The sequence below is a fragment of the Suricata suricatta genome, chromosome 3 (genome assembly GCF_006229205.1).
Source record: "Suricata suricatta isolate VVHF042 chromosome 3, meerkat_22Aug2017_6uvM2_HiC, whole genome shotgun sequence".
Lineage (NCBI taxonomy): Eukaryota > Metazoa > Chordata > Mammalia > Carnivora > Herpestidae > Suricata > Suricata suricatta.
In genome coordinates, this window is record NC_043702.1 from 173014604 (window position 1) to 173036887 (window position 22284).

The window sequence follows — 22284 nt, forward strand, 5'->3', positions numbered from 1 at the left end:
TGTATACTAAAGCCCCACATTCATAATAATCGATACATACACACATAATTGCATTTTCTTCCTGGATATTACATTTGACCTTTGTGTCCAAGACTCCCGCTCACGCAGAGTGTGAACCTTCTTCGGAACCACTTTGGCCAACAGCAGCGTGCACCGGTGCTTTTAGATGTAATGATATGGTTTCCAGCACATCAGAGAACACCAAGTTTGTCTAAAGCCAATGCTGCACTTCTTAGCTTGGTTAGACCATGTGGTCCTGAGAGTCAAGTATCTTTTCTGGGACGTGAGCTCGACATGATTGAAAGATACGTACACGATCTATGTCTTTGAAGGAAATGGCCATGAGCAATGCTATCGAGGAAGGTTTCCAACCGGGTGATTATTTTTCTCTGAACTTGACTCAGACCTCTCCGGCTCAGGTCAGTCTCGGTCACACGAGGCGTGGGGGCCCCTCCTGACACACCCACAGCCCCGCCCGGGCGCGGGTGTGTCAGGCAGCAGGCTGCTTGCCTGCCTGGCAGGGCGAGGTGTCTCTCTCACTACTGGATCCCAGACACTGCCTACCTTTTACCCCCTGCCAGGCTTCCTCCATGCCCCCATTCACTGTCCTGGGGACATGTCTCTGGGCTTCAGGAGCCTTCCCAGGGGAAGCCCGGGGCGGTGCTGCTGTCAGGAAGGGGCTCACCTCTGTGAGGTGAGGCTGAGGGATGCCTTCGACAGCCGAGGTCCTGCCCGGACTCCCCGGGGTGTCGAGGTGGGTATGCAGGCAGTGCCCTGTCCTTGCCCACAGGCCCCTGTCAAGGCTTGTCCTTGCAGAGGCTCCAGTGTGTCTGGACATGATTTGTGCCCATTTCTGGAGTATCCGTCAGGGACAGAGGGCGCACGTCAGCTTCGGGGTGGTGCCTCTGTCTTCACGGAGCTGAGGGGGAGGGAGCAGCAGGGCACACAGAGTCCCTCCCGGGGCGGCTGCTGCAGCCTTGGCTGTGAGAGCACAGGGAGAGACTGTGGGTCTCCGCTGGCAGATTCCTCCAGAGTCATCCCTGTTGGGCCTCTTTCCTGTCTTGGGAAAGAGGTGGACGCCCTGGCGGATGCGGGCTGTGAGAGGCTCATTGCTTTCATGGCTCGGGATTCCCTCTCAGCCTCGGCCTCCCTGGCGGAGCCCCTGGGGAGGGACAGCTCAGAAGGAGACTCTTCTCTCCCAGGGACTCCATCTCCAAGTGAAGTATGTGGCTCAGTGCACCTGACACAGTGGGCCCTCAACACACATCCCTTTCCTCTGTCTTCAGGACTCCTTTCTTCCTCAGGATCCCTCCGTGGCCTGCTCCACGGGGACGAGAGGGCAGCCTTGGCAGAGCCACGGAAGTGAGGCGTGTCCTGCAGGCATGTCTGACTGTGGCCCAGGTGCCAGTCAGGACGCCCACGCACTGTCTCCCTGGAGTCTTCAGCCACTGTTTCAAGGAAAAGGAGAAATACTCACTAGGAAGCTGACGAGGTGACCGGTGGCTCAGGGAAGGTTCTGAGACTGTCCAGTCCAGGACTCGCTCATGACCCAGACCCAGACCCTCAGGGACCAGGGCTGGCCTGGCTGACCTGCCCTTCCCGGTTCCTTCATCCCCTCACCCAGGACCAGCCCTCCTGCACCCTGAGGTGAAGCCAGCACAAGCAGGACACAGAGGGGACACGGGCCAAGGGGACCCGGGTGAGTAGGGGCAGCCCATGAGCATCCAGTCAATCCTGAGTTCTAGAAATTTCTGTTAGTTATGAAATAAGGCTTTCATATCAAGAAATACAAAAATAATTGAGACAAATGTGAATCTGTCCTTACAGGATAGTTCACTGCAACTCTTCCTGAAAGCAGACACCTGCCTCTTTCTTTTATGCCAAATATTGCAGAGTCCCTGGTCCCCCAAACACCACAGACCATCTCTCCCCTTGCCCCTCATCTCCATTCCCCCTTCCTACCATAAACCATTAGAGCCTCCTGGATTACAAGCAAAATGAAAATCCTTAGAATGTTCCAGAAACTTGTTTAGGCAAAGTAGACAAGACACATATTTCTGAGTTAAAAGGGGGATGGGGGAAATAAATCTTAAGAAAGAGGGATGATGTGACCCATCAGCTCCTGGTAGTTGCAGAAATAATTAAAATGTCACAGACAGACAAGAAGGGAAAAAAAAAAATAAAAGAAGGAAGGAAAGCCTGACAGAGTACGCGGGTGAAATCGAAATGCGATAGTGAATTTTATGCGTCAACATGACCAGGCCTGGGACGCCCAGAGAGCTGGGAAAACACTGATCTCGGGTGTGTCTGGACACACCGTGTCTGAATCAGTAGGTGTGGTAAAGATGGCCGCCCTCACAGGTGTGGGCAGGCTCCGCCCACTCTGCGGAGGACTGACCGGAGCAAGGTGAGGAAGGGGCTTGAGGAGGAACGTCGCACTGCCAGTTCTTGGGTCTTGGACTTGGACCAGGACTCACACCATTGGCTCCCGTGGTTCTCGGAGCTCCAGCTTGTAGATGGAAGATGGTGAGACTTGTCCGCACAGAGAAACCCATGGTATGGGTTATGCTTCCATAATTGCATGAGGCAATCCCTCAAAGCAAACCTCTTTTCTCTGGAGAACCTGATGGATACAAGGCACAAAGAATGATCTGGACAAAACAAAAAAGACGACACGTTTGGAAAAAGAGCATCCAGACTCCACCCAGCAGCGCGGCCTCTGTGCTTTGGGGCTGGTGACCCCGCCAGGCACTCATGAGTAGGTTACAAACCTGTAAAGATCCAAACACGAGATGAAGGTGTATGAATATGTGGTTGACATGTGGTTAGGGGACATCACTGCTGAGACTCAACATTAACAGCAGTGGTTCACGGGGTATCTTTGGGGACAGACTCTTCCCCACTCTGTTTTTTTTGTTTTTTTTTTTTTTGTCTTCTTCAATTTCTTTCAAAAGCTTTTCTCTAGGTTTTGGTGTATAGATTTTTCACCTCTGGTTAGGTTTATTCCTGGTATTTTATGGGTTTCTGTGCAATCATAAAGGACATCGATTCCTTGACTTCTCTTTCTGCTGCTTCCTTATTGGTGTATAGAAATGCAACGGATTTCTGTGCATTGACTTTATATCCTGCGACTTGGCTGAATTCATGGATCAGTTCTAGCAGTGTTTTGGTGGAGGCTTTTGGGTTTTCCATTTGGAGTGTCATGTCATCTGTGAGGAGGGAAAGGAAGACCGGTGCAACAAGAAAAGGAGAAGACCTGGGCAGGAGTGCTGGCCACCAGTGCACACTCTCTGGGCCACAAGCCTCTTACCTGCAAACGGGAGTGGCCACCCCATCTAGGAGGGCTGCTGGAGGACTGAACGAGACCTTCCAAGAAACGCCTGTTGCAAAGAAGGCGTATAATCAATGGCAAGTTTAATACTGGATCATTGTTACCATTTTCATTATGGGAAGTACTGTCCCACTTAGGCATCCCCAGACCAACTCGTCAGGAAGTCTCTGGTGAATTGCACCCATGTCACTGCTGCTACACTCTCCTTACTGGGTGCCCAAACCTGGGACCCTGTGTGCCCTCATCTACACTCATCCAGTCTTCCAAGAGAATTTCAGTCAGGACCCTTGGTTCCAGAAACAGATACTGACTCTGGATCCCTTCTCAAAAGGGGGATGCTTCACTGGAAGTTTATCAGGGACTCAGAAACTGGGAGAACGAGACTTAGAAGATGAGTAGGAACAAATAGAGGCTGGTGTCCCAAACATCAGGAGCCAGAGCGAGTGTCCTGTGACACAAATGTGCCCCGTGACACAAATGTGCCCCAACACACTGCCCCGTCCACGCTCTTGGCCCCATGGCCACCAGCAAAGTCCTGGGGTAGAGATCTGACTGGCTGTGCGCAGGTGGCCGCCCACCCATGACCGCTCAGGAGCTGGGGATAAGAATCTCCTTCCTGGGGTTTTTAAAATGAGAGGCTGCACCACACCCACCGAGCACATACGTCGGGAAAGTCCATCTAAAGGGAGATCAAGTGCCTATGGGAAAGGTGTGTGGTACCCAAGACACCACATAAATAAGTAAACAACAAGAATACACTGAAGACAGTAACTGAGAAGCTGACCAACTGGCCCACAGCCCAACTTCCCCTCTTAAATTTCAGAGAATGCCCTTGTGGATAAGATTCTTTAAACTTCTACTTTCTAAAATTTCTTCATCTTAACCTCAACCCCAGTACCACAACTCTGACATCACTTTCAGGGCACCGAGCTTCTGCAAATCGGTGAGTGGTATCCTGTGTATTCCCATCTCTACCCCTGGACATTTGCGTGAAGGGGCCAAGGTCGGGGTGGTCCCATCCCCACAGGCAAGTGAGATTATTTGCCAACAGCCCACCACAGCGCCCCACCCCCTCACCCTCTATGAGCATATAGCCACACGCACTCCATTCCTTTCCTGCCTGGAAAACTTGGACGTTAAAAGAACTTGAGAAGAACTCGAGAAGTTGTGGATTCTGTATGTTCTAATTACAGATACATTTCATTAACCAGTTCAAGTATTTCCTTGACTTTCTACTTTCTACTCTAAAATGGGAGATTTTTTTTATTACAAGTGTTTTGTAATTTGTAAAATCAATACACTTGCTGCGGTGACTCAGTCTAATACAGGAGAATTAATTTCTCCTTGTTTCTTTCTTAATTTATATCGTTATTAACTTCCACAGACCAGCAATGACCCCAATCCAGCTCTTGCTCAACACATATGGTGAGATACGTTTTTTTCCTAATTCTTGAGTTCTTCAAGGTGGAACTCTACCCAATTGCCAAGAATGAGATGAGGAGACCAGCTTAGGAAATCCTCCAACTACATGACCCTGAGAAGTGTCTTCAGGGATGGGCAAGAGCCCTACGTTCAGAAGTCACTGGATGGATGGGAAGCGAGATGAGAAAGAGCCTGTGGACGTTGTCCTTCCCCCTCAAGCAAAGCACTGCCTTGAAAAATAGGCGGTTTATTGTCCTTCATCTCTTTGGTGTGGATTTTTCCCCAAGCATAATCCATTCCACAATGGAGAGGAGATGCAGGAGGCGTTAGCACAGGAGGAGTTCAGAACCATCGAGCTCTGTAAACAAAGAGATTCTCTGTCAAAGAGATGAGTGGCTCGTCATGCCGAGGATGAGGACGCTGTAGGACAAGGGGCTTCTTTTCTTACTTCTTCAGACCAAGTCTCCTTCGGAAAGCTCCCTCACTGGCTTCTGACCACGTCTCTCTTCTCTTTTCCTCCCTGACTTACTCCACCACCTGCTGATGCAGAGCCAAGGACAGGACTGTGACAGGGTTGCCCTTTCCCATTTTGTGCTCTTTTGAAGAATACTGTCCTCACATCCACTCATTCATTCACTTACCCCATCGGTGTTTAAGCTACTTCCCTCAATACTATGTGTGGACCCTGGCGGTGGGGGCGAGGGGGGGGCAGGGATATGAAAATCCTACTGCATACATATTCCTTTGGTTCACATTGTCAACCTACACGGTGTTTATTGTTTAAGTTAGTTACAGTTAGGAAGTCAGGAGATTCCACACAAAAATCTATATTTGAGGTTTCTCTTTTAAAAAATTGGAAAATCAGATAAGAACAGATCTTCAGACTTGGTAATGATACCATCGTTGAATATCTGGCTGCTTTCAACTGCATTTCAATGTGCAAAGGCAGGGTGTGCAATCCAGCTGACCAGTCTCTACCTGTCCCTGTTGTCTTCCCGAATCGGAAGCTGGGTGACAAGCTGCCATTTAGTCTTTCAAATATACGATTATTTTACCTACAGATTTAAGAAAAGAATAACTTTTTGCCCACATCTCTACCAAAAGTGGGAAAACAAAAGATAAAATGAGAATTTGTGGTTTCAAGAAAAAAAAATAAGCGAAAAAGTCCTAAATAAATATGCAAAGTGTGCCTTTGTCAATGAAGTACAAGTAACGATACTATTATGAAATTATTCGAGTAAGACTGATGGTGATGGCAGGCTCAAGAAAGGTGGGTGCTGACGGACTTGGACTAAAAGACACAACTGAACTTGAAGCAGGGCTTCCTTTCTGTGTTCTTAAATTAAATATTGGCCGCTAGAGAATGCAGCTATGTGTTTCATAAAAACCAAGAAGTCTTCCAAGCACTAACACTTTCATAGCGGGCAAATCTATAATAGAAGGTCTCCTGAGGCCAAAAGTATTACGTTTCCTGAAAAGGAATCAAGCATAGGCTGATGTTCAGGAAGCTGAAAGTATGGATAGAACTGAAAGGCTAAGTTGGGGCGCCTGGGTGGCTCAGTCGGTTAAGCCTCCGACTTCGGCTCAGGTCAGATCTCACGTTCGTGGGTTCGAGCCCCGCGTCGGGCTCTGTGCTGACAGCTAGCTCAGAGCCTGGAGCCTGCTTCCAGTTCTGTGTCTCCTTCTCTCTCTGCCCCTCCCCCTCTCATGCTCTGTCTCTCTCTGTATCAAAAATAAATAAAACATTGAAAAAAAAAGAACTGAAAGGCTAAGTGTATGGAAAATTCTATTTAATTCATGGCATTTTTCTATGGCAACTTATAAGATTATAAGCATAAATAATACTATGTGGAGTAACTGTATTCATTCCAACATCGTTAAGAGTTAAGATGGGACTTTGGTCACAGTGGCTCCAGTGTACTGAGATAAGTCGTATCAGACACTAAGCCCACATAAGACACCGCCCTGAAACCTAATGGCCTAAGTCAACAACCAATTATTTATCTTGGGGTTGTGCAGCTGGGAAGCGTGGGCTGATTTGTCTGGACTCTCTGCTGTCAGCGGACGGATGGCTTGGGCTGCCTGGTTTGTGACGGGCTCACTCAGGGTGGCTGGGGGGGTGGGGTCCTCTCCCGTGGTCTTTTATCCTCAGCAAACTAGTCCAGGCTTGGTCACATGGCACCTCGTGTTGCCAAACAGTGAAGGCAGATGCATTCAAAGCTTCCTGAGACAAACATCTGGCACTTGCACAGCATTGCCCCGCCCCGTCTATTGGCCCAAACAAGGCACAAGGCGAGACCACATTCAAGACATACAGAAGCAGATTCCCTCTTCATGAGAGGAGGTGCAAAGTCACAGTATAAGGTCATTCATGCAGGGAAGGGAAGCCTGTGTGGCCATTTGTGCAGTCTGCTGTAAGTCTTGAAAAGCTGAACACGGCCAGGGCAAACGTAGCCAACAGAATGGAGATGCTCCTACCCTGGTCAGTGCTGACACTGCACTTATTAGACACTGGAACTCAAGACGGCCATGTTCCTCAGCAATAGGGAACTTAAATCCCTGATGGCGTTGCTCTCCAGAAATCTGCCTGCGCTTAAAGTTATCGAAGGAACACACCTCACACTCAGCAATTAAAAACCGTGAACTAGACATGCCCATGAGATCAAAAGATCAGAGAGATTAGCTCCTCACCTGAGAGTAAGGCGCAGGGCACGGTGGGCACCTCTACGTGAAGCTCAAGAGCTGTGCTAGTCACACGGCACCAAGGGACTGAAAGAAAGTAGCTTGCTCTCATCATTCGAGGAGCAGTCTGGCCTTGGCTCCCCACCAGAGATTAGATCAAATAGGTGACACTTTCAGTGGATGATATGGTCCATTTAAACCCGAATCATTCCTCAGAGAAGCCTTCCTTAGGAACTGCCCCAAATTAGGATTCTACTCACTGAAATCAGTTTCTAGAAATAAAAACGGGTGGCAGCTTCTGGGTGGCTCAGTCAGTTGGGCATGTGACTCTTGATTCTGGCTCAGGTCATGATCCCAGAGTAGTTGGATTGAGCCCCACCTCGGGGGCTCCAGGCTCAGTGCAGAGCTGGCTTAAGATTCTCTCTCTCTCCCTCCCCCTTCTCTCTCTCTAAAATAAGGTTTATAAAAAGAAAAGAAAGCATGGATTGAATTGCATAATCCCAAATTGTGAAACTAAAAAGTTAATTTGGAAAATGAATATCTGAAAATAAACCAGAGTGGTTAAATTGGCCTTTCCCAATTAATATGACAGCGGGGCCCGGGAGTCATAAACAGAAATGATTGAAGAGTAACAAGACCAAAGAGCAGGGAGGGCGGCGCGGGGATGCCAGAAAGTATGCATCTCGGAAACAGCTCTCTGAAATACAAAACCCATGGTGCAAAGTTTCTACCCATGATCAGAAGCGCTTATGAACTGTGAAACAACAAAACTAAACATTGCAAAACAACAAAACTGAATATTGTGACCATTTAAAGTTTATAAAACTGAATTCTATGCTGCATATACAACTATGAAATGTCCGTCCTGATACTGATTTCTTGCTGTAATGAACAATGAAAGAAAAATCAATAATTACGTCTGCATTCCAATCTGTATTTTTTGAACTTGGATTTAAAATGTAATCTCACATGTTTATATTATGTGGCACACACCTCCAGTAGTTCAGTGAAAACAGGGGAACTTGTGTTGCACTCTGGCAGTTGATTTTTCTCACATCTCCCTTTCTTTACTCCACATCGCCTGCCAGCAGCCCTCTGGCTTTGATTTCACACCCCTTAAAATAGGCTGAGTTGGAATAAAACAGATGCTAGGGGCACCAATCTATGAGAAGCAATTAAAGCAGAGTAAATCTGTAAAATGTAAACTTGCCCATTCCCATAAAGTAGAGAATGCCATCCAGTGCAATTTTTTTTAATGTTTACTTATTTGAGAGAGAGAGAGAGAGAGAGAGAGAGAGAGAGAGAGAGAATGCATGGGGAGGGCAGGGGCAGAGAGAGATGAGGCAATGCATCCCGTGCTGTGCTGACAGCAAAGAGTCCAATGTGGGGCTCAAACTCATGAACAGCAAGATCATGACCTGAGCTGAAGTCAGACGCTTAACCAGCTGAGCCACCCAGGCGCCCCCTCCAGTATAACTTTTTAAATGATGCCTCTCCAAACCCTTCTCTCTGTTGAGGCTTTTGTGGTATGTGTTTCCAGCTAAAAATGGGTAGTCACAGATGAAATTTGGAAGCCAAATGCAGTTGAATGCTGTCTGCCAGTGGCTGGGTGATTTTACTTTGGTGCTATCAGGGAGCAAGAAGTCCTGTCCCCTTCACGCGAGACTGAGGTCCTTCCAGCCAGACTAAGAGTCCAGCCGACATGAGACAGATGAACAGGAGAAAATCAAATTTAATAGTGTTTGTATGGGGTATCCACACAGACATGGAAATTCCAAAGACAGTCAGGCAAAATGAGGTCAGTAAGTCACTCTGAACTCAAGGGAAGGGGATGGGGGTCTGGGACTTCCGAGGGAAGGAAAGTACTTCCCAGGGAGACAAGGAGAGGGCAGATTTTGGTAATTAGATGTGTTACCCGCCATAGCGATGGGTCACTTGGATCGAATGCATCTCTGCTAATAACCCTTATTCCGGCAAAGACCCCAGTTTGGAGTCTTCTGGGTGCTTAAGGTAGAGAACGGTTTCTCTTGATCCTCTAGGGTCTTGACTGCCTTCTGCTCAGAATGACCTCTATGCTAGAGCGACCCCAGCTTGGAACAGCTTGCCCTCAGCCCCTCTTGTGTCTAAGTTTTGTTATTTTATTCATTCATTCATTCATTCAGTAGAGTTGACACTCAGTGTTACACTAGTTAGTTTTAGATGTACAACATAAGTTTCAACATTTTAAATTCTTTAATATATTGACCTCCAGTGAATTGTCAGATTTGGGAAATCACAACATTGAACTAAAAGTTACAGTTTAAAACAATTATTATTTTGCTTATTTTTTTTTCAAAATGTGTCAGCCAATGGAAGTAATAGTAAAAAAAAAATCGGTTTCAGCTGTTGGAGAGGAAAAATTCTTCTCTACCCTTCAAGACTCTTCTGACTCGTCTAAGAATTGAAATGACATGAGCCAGATTAACGGGAGGAAATAAACTTTAATGACACCCATACAGGAAAGCCACATAAACGAGATTCCAAAGACGTTGGGCAAAATGAGGTATTTACATCATTCTGAACTAAAGTGCACTAAGGGCTGGGCTTCGGAGGGAAGGAAAACCATGAACAGGAAGATGGAGAAATAAATGTTGGGTAAACAAATGTCTGCGGGCCGCCGGCAGCCGTGGCGCACGGAGAGGAATTCTAACCCAGGCTTTGCTCCGCCGCTCGCCCCGCCTGCCTGCCCGGTTCTCCCTGGTGGTGGTTCTGTACCGGGGGCAGGTCCTCCGTCTAATTCCTTAGGGGAGGGGGGTGTCCAAGTATCTTTCTGAGTCTTTTGGGCTTTGACTGTTTTCAATTCAAAAAATTTTGCCATGCCAAAGTGGCACATCTTGAGGCCACTCATTCTAACGCCTGTGCCACCTATGAACAAAATCAGCAAAAAGCAGTATCTCCTTTTCCCTCCCAAATAAGTGTTAGGTACTCCCTGCCCCACATCTGGTCCAAGACAGTGGTGCAAATGGAGGCTCCGCAGTGTATGTCTGGAGATAAGTTATAACTCAATCTAGTGAATGAATAAAATCCTCCTGCCTCCTGCATTATGACCTGCTGGTCTAGGTTCACATATAAAATTCTTGGATCCTTTGGATTCCCTACAGAACCTGACCCTGTAAGGCACGTAAACTCCTGCCTCTGGCCCCAAGCCCAACATGTCCTCCTTGTCTCCCCGCCCCCAGCGCCATCTCACAGCCCAATACACATGGACGAGCCAGCCCTGCACAAGGGCTACCTTGGCCATCCCTCCGAAAAAGATAACCAAATGTGACAAAATGTTAACAGTCGATGAATCTCGGTAAAGAACATACAGGTATTCATTGTCTTATTCTTGCCATTTTTCTAAAAGTTTTAATTTCTTCTTTAAAAATGTAGGATACAGGTGCCTGGGTGGCTCAGTTGGTTAAGCATCTGACTTCAGCTCAGGTCATGATCTCACCGTTTGTGGGTTCGAGCCCCACATCGGGCTCTGTGCTGACAGCTCAGAGTCTGGAGCCTGCTTCAGATTCTGTGTCTCCCTCTCTCTCCGTCCCTCCCCCACTCATGCTCTGTTTCTCTTTGTATCAATAATAAATAAACATAAAAAAATTTTTTTAATAAAAATAAAAATGTAGGATATGGGGTGCCTGGGTGGCTCAGTTGGTTGAGTGTCCGACATCAGCTCAGGTCATGATCTCACAGTTCATGAGTTCAAACCCTGCATCGGGCTCTGTGCTGACAGCTCAGAGCCTGGAACCTGCTTCAGATTCTGGGTCTCCTTCTCTCTCTCTCTCTCTGCCCCTCCCCCACTCACATTCTGTCTCTCAAAAATAAATAAACATTAAAAATATTAAATAAAATAATAAAAATAAAAATGTCAGATAAACAGAGAACAAACTGAGGGTTACTGGAGGGGAGGGGTGGGGAGATGGGCTAAAGGGGTGATGGGCATTAAGGAGGGCACTTGTTGGGATGAGCACTGAGTGTTACATGTAAGTGATGAATCACAGGATTCTATTCCTGAAACCAGACTACATATGTTAATGAAGTTGATATTAAATAAATAAAATTTGAAAATAAATAAAAATTTGAAAACAAAAAAAATTTAATGTAGAAAAAAATAGGGTTTTGTTTTAAAAAAATAATCTCAAAGTAGCAAAGTGGATCTGCCTTGATCTGTATGGCTTATAGGTGACAGAGAATCCACAGCTGGGCCCTAGGCTACAAACCGAGGGTCTGTTCCGCACCCTCCACCACACCCCTGTGCGGTGTGAGTCTGGAATGGGGACTCTAAGGAGCCGTGATTCTGATCTAATTTGGCCCAGTTCTCGAGCAAAAAAACCTGTACGTTCATGAACATGGAAGAGTCTCGACTTAGAACTGGCAATCGCCTTAGAAAATTTTCCAATACCAAAGATGAGTGTCTTTAGCTGTTGGAGATTAGAACCACCCATATCCAAATGCAGGGAACATGGAAGAAGACTTCCAGACAGCACTAGCTTCCGAAGAAGTGAAACTGAGCACACTCACTGCCTTTTCTCTGATGCTCGGAGTTGACAATTCCAAGGACTTCCTCCCTCAGCACTAGCACGTCCAGCTGCTGGCTTGGGAACAGAGGCTCTTAATAATGAGAGCACATTTATCTTTCAGTGTCCCCACACTTCTGGTGCACTCAAGACCACAGACGCCCTGCCCCTTACTTAAACTTGCATAACGTTCCCCCAGGACTGAGGAGCATACCCAGCACCCAGATCTTGGTTTCTAAATGCCAGCTGCTCCTGGAAAGGGCCAGTGATCCTTGGGGAATGGCTGATTCCAGATGAGCTTAGAATATCTTGTAATGCCAGAGTGCCAGAAAGTCCAGAAGTGTTCAAAACAGAACAAAACAGAACAAGTGAGGGCATGTCACAAGGTCATAGGAGCTCATCTGAAGTGCCCCCAAGAGCCAAAGCTGGAATATTTTGAGCAACAAAGTAAATTAGCACTGGATTATTACCCAAAGCATGAAATAAATATACTTGAGTCCATGGTGATATATATGAATGAATGAATGAATGAACACACATACAACTAAATAAATGAAGAGGCGAATCTACCTTACAGAGGTGGAAATTAACTCCTTCCCTGTCCCATCCCCTGAAGAGCTGGACCTAGTGACCTGTTTCCAAACACCCGAGTGTGGAAAGGGACAGACAGAGACTGGACTTCGGAGAAACCTGGCCAACACACCAGAACCAAGAGATCCAGATGAGCAGCACCTGTGGTCGGTCCTGTCGCTGTCATGTCCTCGCTGGTATGATGTGACAATGAGCGCACTCCGCTTCCGTGACATTCTTTCGGAAGATCCACAACCCTGTTTTGTGTTTTCACGAGAAAGACATCAGGCAAACCCGGACCGAAGACATTCCCAAATGCTGACCAACACTCCTCGGTACTGGCGAGGTCTCAAAAACCACAGAGAGCGAGAAATCGTTACAGACCAGAGGACACCAAGAAGAGGTAAACAAAAGTCATGTGATATGTTGGACGGGATGATGGGAAAGCACATTAACAGAAAGTTTGGTTAAATCTGAAGAGAGTGGAGCGAACACTAAGGTGTCGATCTTGGTTTCTGAGTTTTGACAAATGAATCACTACCATGTGAGATGACAGTGTTCAGAGAAACAGAAACAGAGGGAGGGACACATGGGCACTTTCTCTACTGCCTTTGCCACTTTCCCGTGAGTCTAAACTTATTACAGCATTTAAAGTTCATTTTTAAAAGGTAGAGTTTTGAACATTATATATGAAAAGGATCAGAATTTTCAGTTTCTTACACCGTCACTGAATACAGGTATTACTATCTCAATTAATATAAAATCTGAACACTGCTCCTGATCAATCAAACCATTGCCTAGTAAATTGTGGAAGGTGCAAGTCACAGCTGATGGCTCAAAATGAAACCCCAATTTTTTCACAAATAACTGAAGCATTCATGCCAGTGACACAACACACAGCAACAAAAAATAGCTCTCAACTTATTTAAATTCTTTAAACTTTTATTTATATTTTATTTTTTAAATGTTTATTTTTGAGAGAGAGAGAGACAGAGAGAGAGAGAAAGAAAGAGAGAGAGAGAGAGAGAGAGAGAGAGAGAGAGAGAGAAAGGCAGACTGTAAGCAGGGGAAGGGCAGAGAGAGGGAGACACAGATTCTGAAATGTGAAGCAGGCTCCAGGCTCTGATCTATCAGCACAGAGCCCGATGCGGGGCTCGAACTCATGGATGGTGAGATCATGACCTGAGCCGAAGTCGGACACTTAACCCACTGAGCCACCCCGGTGCCTCAAAATTTTTGAAAATTTTAGATGGTGGTTATAAACGTGACTCATGCGTTTGCACATCTTATATAATGTCATAAATGTAAATTTTAATTTGCTCATTAAAATTCACTCATTTGACAGAACTGATCCAGAAAAAAGGGAACAGAAGATAGGACTTCAAATTCCCTTCAACTTTTAGTCCATCAACAATAATTGAGTTCTCCACCTACATAAACTATGCGTGTTGGTCGAATACCATCAGGATCATGAAGTGCTTTCCAGTTCATGGTCCTAAAATGGTAACAGTGACATTGAACTTTTGCACGGTGACAAGATCTATGTCACACGTACCATCAATATCAACATCCCCCCCAAGTGGATATTATTTTCACCTCCTTTGTAGCAATGCTGAGATGGAGGCCTGAGGAGGCTAACTCAGTACCTGACCAAGGTCGCCTAACGAATAAGAGGCACAGCCAGGATTCAAAATGAAAGCAACTGAGACAGGACACAAGGTCAGGGGACGAGGTGATGAAGGACTGAATGTCACCTTGACATCCAGTATGTCCCCTTGGTGCATTATATTGCAACATTTTATAAGTCTTTAAAAGAAGTGTCTTTTATTCACCTTATCATATTTCTAAGGTTATGGACATTGCCTGGAATGCAAGTGTTGCTCAGTACAAGCCCAGGTTAGAGAAAGAAGCTGCTGTAGGCACCCAGAAACATGGTAAATTAGAGCAATACGGACCAGTCATGCTTCATCCTCTGTCTGATGTCTTCCACTCACAGGGGATCAAGGGTCATTGGGTCACAGATACCTTAGGGTGAAGGTGATGGTGATGGTGAGTGCCGCCCACCTCCGTCCGTGGTCATCGCCCAGTCCCGGAAAGACACCTCCTCAACTTGGGTATCACTTCCCCTGAAAATCCTGGGTTAGATTTCCCTCCTATTGGATGATCAGAGCACTTTTCACTCTGAATTGAACCATTTGGCTCTTCTTTTTGCCCCACGACCACGAAAGCGAGGAGTCTTGCTTACCACTGCACTCCCAGCGCCCAGCCTTCTGCATAACGTCTAGCTGGAGAATCAACATGCATTCGTCAGGACACTCCCGTAACAAACTTTAGATTCCAGAACCCTAAGGTGAAATTTTGACAGCCCCATCTCCAGGAAGAGCAAAATGAGGCCATAATTTATTCCGCAGTCCACCTGCTAATCCGGTCAAAGTCTGTGGCTTCCTCTGAGACAGATAAGTCAGGTTATTTTCATACGTGTCAGACAGAGGACAAGTTGTCTCATGATTCAGATGCTTCAGCATCTGTGGACGATCAGCCAGAGGAGGTCCAGCCGAGGCCTCCGAGGTTGGACGAGCGTGTTTCCGCGTTGAAAGAGAACTTGTCCAGCTCTGGACCAGTTCAGGGACATCCCAGCAGGAGGTGAATCACAACAGGTCTACTGTCTTGCCTGGCATCTGGCAGCAGAGAGAGAACGGGTTGCATTTTCCTTGGAGGACGGCGGCTCGAAGTTTCTGAAAATATGACAGTTAAAGCTTTGAGGAGCCTTTCGCACCTCGAAGTCAGAGCGGCACCCACGGCGTTCTGCGAGTTAGTGACTTTGGTCATTGGGATTCTCTCGCCCTGAGTAACGTGATGCTGGTATTTTAAGAAACATTCCTGTACTTCCTCTTTTTGCCTCACGACCACAGCCGGCCACACTCAGAGGCACTGTGCTGCACTCACTCCCCAGCGCCAGACGGCCAGTCTGTCCATCTGCAAGCCGCGGCTCGTCAGCATCCTGGGGCGCGCCTCCATGCTCCTGTGGGCGTCTCTGCTGGTCCTCGGTAAGTGGTGGAGAAGCCTCCACTCTTGGAGGAAGCCGGGCCTCTGCGTGAGCCTCCGGGCTGCCGACAAGTGGAGTTTACTTCTATTTCAGAACAGCAGGAAATCAACAAGAGGGGAAGGTCTTGGTGGAGCGCTATGAAGGGAGGGATGATTTCCAAAAGTGTGTTTGTCACTTGCTTTGAATTGCCTCCAAAAAAGTCCTCCTACTCCAGAAGGGAGCCTATTTTGCCCACTGTAGATAAAATGTCTACAGTTAGATTCAGTCACCTCCCTGATCACAGAAGCCTGAATCGGTGCAAAGGGAACATGTCCTAATGGTGAGCTGCCTTAGAAATGAGTTTCTGCTGGGGTGCCAGGGGGGCTTGGTCAGTTAAGCCTCTGAATTCAGCTCAGGTCATGATCTCTCGGTTCCTGGGTTCGTGCTCCACGCCGGGCTCTGTGATGACGGCTCAGAGCCTGGAGCCTGCTTCCGATTCTGTGTCTCCCTCTCTCTGCCTCTCCGCTGCTTGTTCTCTCTCTCTTTCTCTTTCTCAAAAATAAACATTAACATTTTAAAAAAATTTTTAAAGAAACGAGTTTCTGCTGAGAATAGTTTTTCCCTCTCTGAATCCTACAATCGTGCCCTGCTCTGATATTTGCAAAAAAGCAGGAGAGGAGAGGAAGTAAGATGAATTTCCTTGGATTCCTGCCCCCCTACTCCACCTCTGTACTATTTTTCAATATTTGTCCAGGTGAGGCACTAATGTCCCAGGTGCTCGAGCTAGGGAAGCAAAGACCAGTCAGTCAGTCAGTCATTTGCACAGGAAATATTTATTAAGCTCGTTTCTTGTGCCCAGCTGCATCTCCAGCCCCTAACTAGGGGGAGCATTATTAGTGTGGCCAGCACATCGAGGGAACTGCGTGGTGAATGAGGGGGTACACTGGGCACAGCACAGGGCTGGGCACTGGGGACAACACAGGACGCGGAAGGCACAGTCTCTGTCCCAGAAGGCTGACACTCTGATGAGGAAATCGAGGTACACATGCAAAAGCATTTGGCTTGAAATCAGACACAAAAATATCACACGATGAATCACAAGAGAATGTGTGGTGATAGTCGTTAATTCTTGCTGATAGTAATCAACAATTAATTGCTGAGCTCTGACCATCCAGGCACTTTTCTAAGAATGTCCCATGTGTGACTCTACCCACGCTTCCAACAATCCGTGAGCCGGAACTGCTGCAAATCCCATCTCGCAGAGGAGGGCGCCAAGGCACAGACGGCCCTTCACCTCCACACAGCAGCAGGCAGGCGTCCAGCCCGCGCTCACGGGAAACACACGGGTAGCCGCCTGCATATCTGATTTCCAGTCCCAGCCAGCTGTGATGACTCACTAGGGCTAGAGCAGAGTGCGGCCCCTGCAGCCCCAAGGCATCCGAGAAGGCTTCATGGAGGAGGTGGATTTCATCAGGGTGTCGTGCACAGGGTGGCCCGCCTCTTCTTGGTACTGAAGGAGAAACCCTTGCAGGCAAGGAGATGGCAGAAGCCGAGTCTGAGCAGCAGCCACACCAGGCTCACGTTGGTTTATTTTTTTAATGTTTAGTTTTGATAGAGCACGATCAGGGGAGGGGTAGAGAGACAGGGAGCCAGGGGGTCTGAGGCAGGCTCTGCGCTGACAGCAGAGAGCCCCATGCGGGGCTCGAACCCACAAACCCTGCGTTGATGACCTGGGCTGAAGTTGTTGGACACCTGACCGACAGCCCCCCAGGCGCCCGCCAGGCTCATGTTTAAAAGATAGTGGCAGCAGCCAGTGTTGGAAGACTTCCTAATTTAACCCATTGAAACAAGACTCTGAGGTCACTTGCCGGGTCCCCACATTGCAGATGGGGAAGGCGAGGCATGGGCTTCCATCGCTTGTCCAGCGTCACACCCCTAAAGTCCAGGCCTTCTTCCACCTGCGCTCCGGCCACCACGGCGTCCCCTGGCCTCTTGGGTGGCGGAGCTGGGTGCGCCTCTCCTGCCCCCGGCTGGAGTGGGGCCCTCGCGGGGGCCTGTGGGTGGGAGGGCTCGGCCCCGTGCCTCGTGCTGACCTTCGCCCTCACCTCTCTTGCAGCTCCAGCCGGTGGACAGCCTGGTAAGTCGGTCGCCTTTTTCTTGTCTCTTTTCCGTATCTAGATGTTGTAGTGCCCGGCCTCTGCGTGGACTGCTCGTAAGAGGAGGCCTGGTCCCCGCCCACCCCCCCCCCCCCCCGTCCTGAGGGCCACTCTGTGCTACGACTCTGACCCCACGAGCCGGGAAGTCATGCTCCCGGGTCATACCTGCCATCGGGTCGGAGGAACCGGGCGGGGCCTGGGAGGCACGTCACAGAGGCCAAGGAGGGCATGCCCCTGCCGGCGGCCAGGCTGACAGTGGGCACAGAAGCCTGGCAGGGAAGGCCGGACACGGGCCGAGACCGCAGGGAGGGGCGGCGGCCTCCGCACCTGTCCTAGCCCAGGACAGCACCGCCCCCTGCAAGACCAGGCTTCTGGGAGCTGCGTCCAGGTGTCCCTGTGCTCCCCGAAAATCCCTTTGGGACCACTGAGTTCGTCCGGGGGACTGATCGCTGTCACCCAGCCCCTGCCAGCAGGAGCCACGGCCCCCTGATGTACAGGCCCCTGCAGTTCCTGGGCCCGTGGCCCTCCCCCTCGGTCGGGGGACCCGGCCCCTCCCCCACAAAACCCTGCCTAACTGGGAAGAGACTGTCACTTGACTGGACTTCGCTAAATGCTGTGGGATGGAGAAAAGAGATACAGAACTCAGATCAGCTACTAGACGTGGTTAAGTTCACTGACTCAGTCCAAACCTCAGGAGGCCCTGGCAAGGTGCGTCTTCTCTGAGCACGCAGCGGGGCACCTTCCGAGGACCCGTGAGGAGGCCGGCCCCACACGCCAGCAGGCTTCCTTTCCCTCGGGTCTGAGACGTCCTCTCCCAGGTGCTTCCTGGGAACACGGACAGTAGGGGTTTCTGTCCAAGGGCGCTGCAAACGCGGAAGATTCTGCCCAGTCCTCTAAAGAGAGGCAGAAAGTCTGCAGAAACACGAGCATGTTTGCATCACCAAACAGAACATCCAGCTTCTTTACCTAAAACAATGTTCCAGTTACTGTATACTCTCCCCAACACGGGGAGAGTATTTCCTTCACATTTGGGCGTAACTGAAACATCTATCTGGGCATTCTTGCAGACAAAGGTATGACTATTTGAAGTCTCCAGCTTTAAAAAAGCAGTGTAGACGGCCCCTCAATGTAGACGGCCCTGGTCTGAGCATCCAGGCCTTAAACAAAAAAACACATCTCAAGTGATTCCACTTAAAATTTTATGGTAAACTGCATGCCCCCATCACTGAGATTTTCCTTTTGAAAAATGAAATCATGCAAATGGAAATAATCTGGCTTATTTTCTACTTCGCCGAATTTAGATCACCACAGGCAATTTTGCAGAACAAACCTCGAATGTAATATCTATCTTTTACATGTGGTAGCGGCCCCAGCTTCAGGCATCGTGACAGGAAGCTGGGGGAGGAGGAAGGTAATAAAACTGCACGAGGGCTCCCCCCACTGCCCGCCCCCACCACGCTCGGCCCCCTCCCCGTAGGGGCAAAGCCGCTCCCAGCGCCCACGCTGCGGGTCCTCTCCTGGCCCACTCCCCTGACCTCTCCTTACCCAGAACTGCACGGACCCCACGGCTGGTGACTGTTCCCAAGGTCGCGAGTTCCCGAGTCTCAGGCAGAACGTGAGCGGTGACTTTGCCTCCCATCCCCTTGTGTAACGCCTGACACTGACCCCGCAGCGGGGCTGGGCGGCAGCGACAAAGGCGAGGCTTTCCATGGTGGGCGACATCTCAGGGAGGAAACACATGTCTTTCCTCTTAAGTGTACCGTTGGGAGCTGCCAATTAAACAGACAAAAGAAGTGGGGCGCCTGGGGGGCTCAGTCAGTTGAGCGTCTGACTTCGGCTCAGGTCATGGTCTCACGGTTCGTGGGTTTGGGCCCCGCGTCGGGCTCTGTGCTGACAGCGAGCTCAGAGCCTGGAGCTTGTCTTTGGATTCTGTGTCTCCCTCTCTCTCTGACCCTCTCCTGCTCATGCTCTGTTTCTCTCTGTCTCAATAACAAATAAAAACATAAGGAAAAAAGATTAAAAAATAAACAGACAAAAGACCGATCCGCAGGAGAAAGATCTGTATTCCCCTCACCAGGGTGCACAGACACTGCCAGCCAGGGAAGCGGTTAGGACTTGGGCTCAGATACCATCCGAGCAGGGAAAGGGCCGGGGAGCCTTTCAGGAAAGACACACCGGCACGTACGGTAGTTTCGTGACGTCGGTTTAGTCCTTGATGATAAGGGTCCGGTGTTCCTGGCTGCCCCTGGGAAGCGATTTATAACAGAGTCCTTCTGAGAGGCATGAAAGGGTGTGCAGAACAAAAAATCTTATGTAAAACCTATTCTGAAATGCCTTCAGCTCAACGTAATTTTTCAGGCCACAGGGCTGTATTCTGGATCAATTTCAGCAACCAGCCCTCCCAACCTCCAAGCTACAAAACTCAGAAAATAAACACTCAGATAGGAAAGTGGGTCCGTGACAGTTTGTTGTTGGAGAAATGTAATTAAAAGCAAAATCTTCTCCCAACTCAGAAATCTCCACAGAGGGAGTAGGGAAAGGAAACACTTCTTGTTGAAGGAGTATCAACCCAGAGTGTGAGGCGCATCTCAGGCCATCCGCTAAGAGGTCACAAGGGCAGAAGGGACCCCGACCCCGACTCAGCTGGGCAGACCTGCCGCCCCCGCATACAGGTCCCTCGGCGGAATAGCCACTCGCCAGGCGCAAGACCCTGACAGCGCCTTCGCCCCACACGGTTCATCCGAGCTCTGTGTCGGGAAGACCACGGAGCCGGCTGAGTGGCTTTATCCACCCCAGGAAAGATCTCCACAGTCTGAGGTTGGGGTTGCCATGAGTGTCAGAGCAAATAGACATTTCCGCCCCTCGATGTCCACATTCCAAAAGACGATGGCTCCTTCCTGCGCGGGACACTCCCCAGCCGTGACACTGGCAAGTGTACACAGATTCACATACATTAGAAAGAAATTCCTGGGGCTTCAGCTCAGGTCATGATCTTGTGGTTCGTGGGTTCAAGCCCCGCATCGAGCTCTGTGCTGACAGCTGGGAGCCTGGAACCTGCTTTCGATTCTGTGCCTCCCTCTCTCTCTCTGCCCCTCCCCTGCTCACGCTCTGTCTCTTGCTCTCTTTCAAAAATAAATAAATATTTAAAAAAAGAAAGAAATTCTTAAAGGAAGGCAGGGAAAAGTCTTTTCCTGGATCTTCAACAGGGAGAATCCAGCTCCTACTGTACTGTTGTCTTTACCACACTCTCCGGCTCCTGTCTGTCCGTCCAGGTTCCAAAGATCTCAGGGCCTGATTTCACTCAAGGCGCAGATTCCGCTGTCCTGAAAGTGGACCCTGGGGTCTGCGGGGTGAGCCTGGCTCCTGCCACTCACGTTCCGTGTGCTTCTGTGTCTCGCTTTCCCACATCTGCTTCGGGTCGGCAAAAATACAACTTCTCCGTAACTGCATAATCGACCCCCCAGTTCCCACACTCCCTGCGTCCACAGCCCTGCCCCTCGACGGCCAGGCCACACAAATGCTTATCTTAGATGGCGGCTGTCACAGGAGGAGCCCAGAGGGGAGGGAGTCAGGAGGGACCCACCGAGCCCGGCTCCTATCGCTGACCTTCCACAGAGAGCAGGGCCTACAGGGTCGCCGGCTGCAAGGCCGGCCTGCTCCTACAGGCCACGGAGCGGCCACCGCAACCCCGGGAAAGGCGGACACAGCCGGGAGGCTTCCCCGGGATCCCCCAGGCCGGGTCCTCGGGTCTGTCCCACACGGATGACCGCGGTGGGGACCGCCTCCATCTCCGTCTCCATCTCAGGCTCTGTCTCTTTCTTCCTCAGAAGCTGCGTCCAAACCCGTGATTTCCCTCCATCCTCCTTGGACCGTCGTCTTCATAGGAGAGACGGTGACTCTGACCTGCAATGTGTCTCACTTCCTCGAACCAGAGAAAAGACGGCGCTTCTTCTGGTTTCTCGGGAGGAGAAAACTAGGTGAAACCCCGGGAAGCACCCTGCCTGCCCGTGACTCTGGAGCGTACGGATGCCAGACCCAGGACTCGCTCCCCAGTGACTACGTGAGGCTCACCTTTTCTTCAGGTCAGAAGGAGGGTGAACTAGTTAAAACTTTGCAAGCAGGTTCCGGGCCTCGGCGCCCCCTGGGCTGAAGACCCAGGACCTTCAATCCGCTCTGACCCTTGACCTCCACTGCCTTCATTCCCCAGGGCCCCTCACTGTCGGGGTTGCAGTTTCCTTGTCTAACATCATCAGCAGACATCCCTGTGCGTTTGTACAGCGGAGCAAGGAGGTTGTTGCTGGGGATTCGATGCTGAGGGCACCTTAGCTCCTGCCCTCAGGGCCCGCCAGCCCCCCCCCTGCAGGAGAAACGACAGGGACGCGGAGGCACTGAGCAGAGGGGGCCTCGGAGGAGCTCAGAGGGCGGAAGCTTCGCCCTCAGGCCTCCGCCCCCCCTCCACCCCCCCCCGGCCCCGTTCTGGCACCTGTCCCTTCTCTACTCCTGCTGTCCTGCCTCGGGGGCACCTGCTCTCTCCCCGTCCTGCTTTGCCCACTTCAC

The 22284-nt window shown here is 49.6% G+C and overlaps 2 protein-coding genes across 7 annotated transcripts in view; one reads left to right on the forward strand and one right to left on the reverse strand.

Moving 5' to 3' along the window:
• On the reverse strand, nt 1–15626 carry LOC115288520. 4 transcript variants are annotated; one of them, XM_029935893.1, is made up of 5 exons: nt 14502–14521; nt 12680–12803; nt 3311–3380; nt 2478–2623; nt 1–1448 (listed from the first exon to the last, which is right to left on the reverse strand). In XM_029935893.1, the coding sequence occupies exons 2-5, from the start codon at nt 12780–12782 to the stop codon at nt 886–888; spliced, it is 882 nt and encodes a 293-aa protein (XP_029791753.1). In that variant the 5' UTR covers nt 12783–12803; nt 14502–14521; the 3' UTR covers nt 1–885. The 4 variants fall into 4 exon arrangements, 3 of the variants coding, with proteins under 3 accessions (XP_029791753.1, XP_029791754.1, XP_029791755.1); XR_003907047.1 differs by lacking the exon at nt 12680–12803 and having other exon boundaries at nt 2399–2623; nt 14502–15626; XM_029935894.1 differs by lacking the exons at nt 12680–12803; nt 14502–14521 and adding an exon at nt 14792–15626.
• FCRL4 (Fc receptor like 4) overlaps nt 15030–22284 on the forward strand; it is a 26016-nt gene continuing 18761 nt past the window's right edge. The window contains exons 1-3 of one of the 3 annotated variants that reach the window (XM_029935890.1): nt 15031–15593; nt 17688–17708; nt 21555–21809. In XM_029935890.1, coding sequence (XP_029791750.1) covers nt 15563–15593; nt 17688–17708; nt 21555–21809 — 307 coding nt within the window. In that variant the 5' untranslated portion in view covers nt 15031–15562. Of the gene's footprint in view, nt 15594–17687; nt 17709–21554; nt 21810–22284 lie in introns of all 3 variants that reach the window. The other 2 variants (XM_029935892.1, XM_029935891.1) reach the window with 2 other exon arrangements.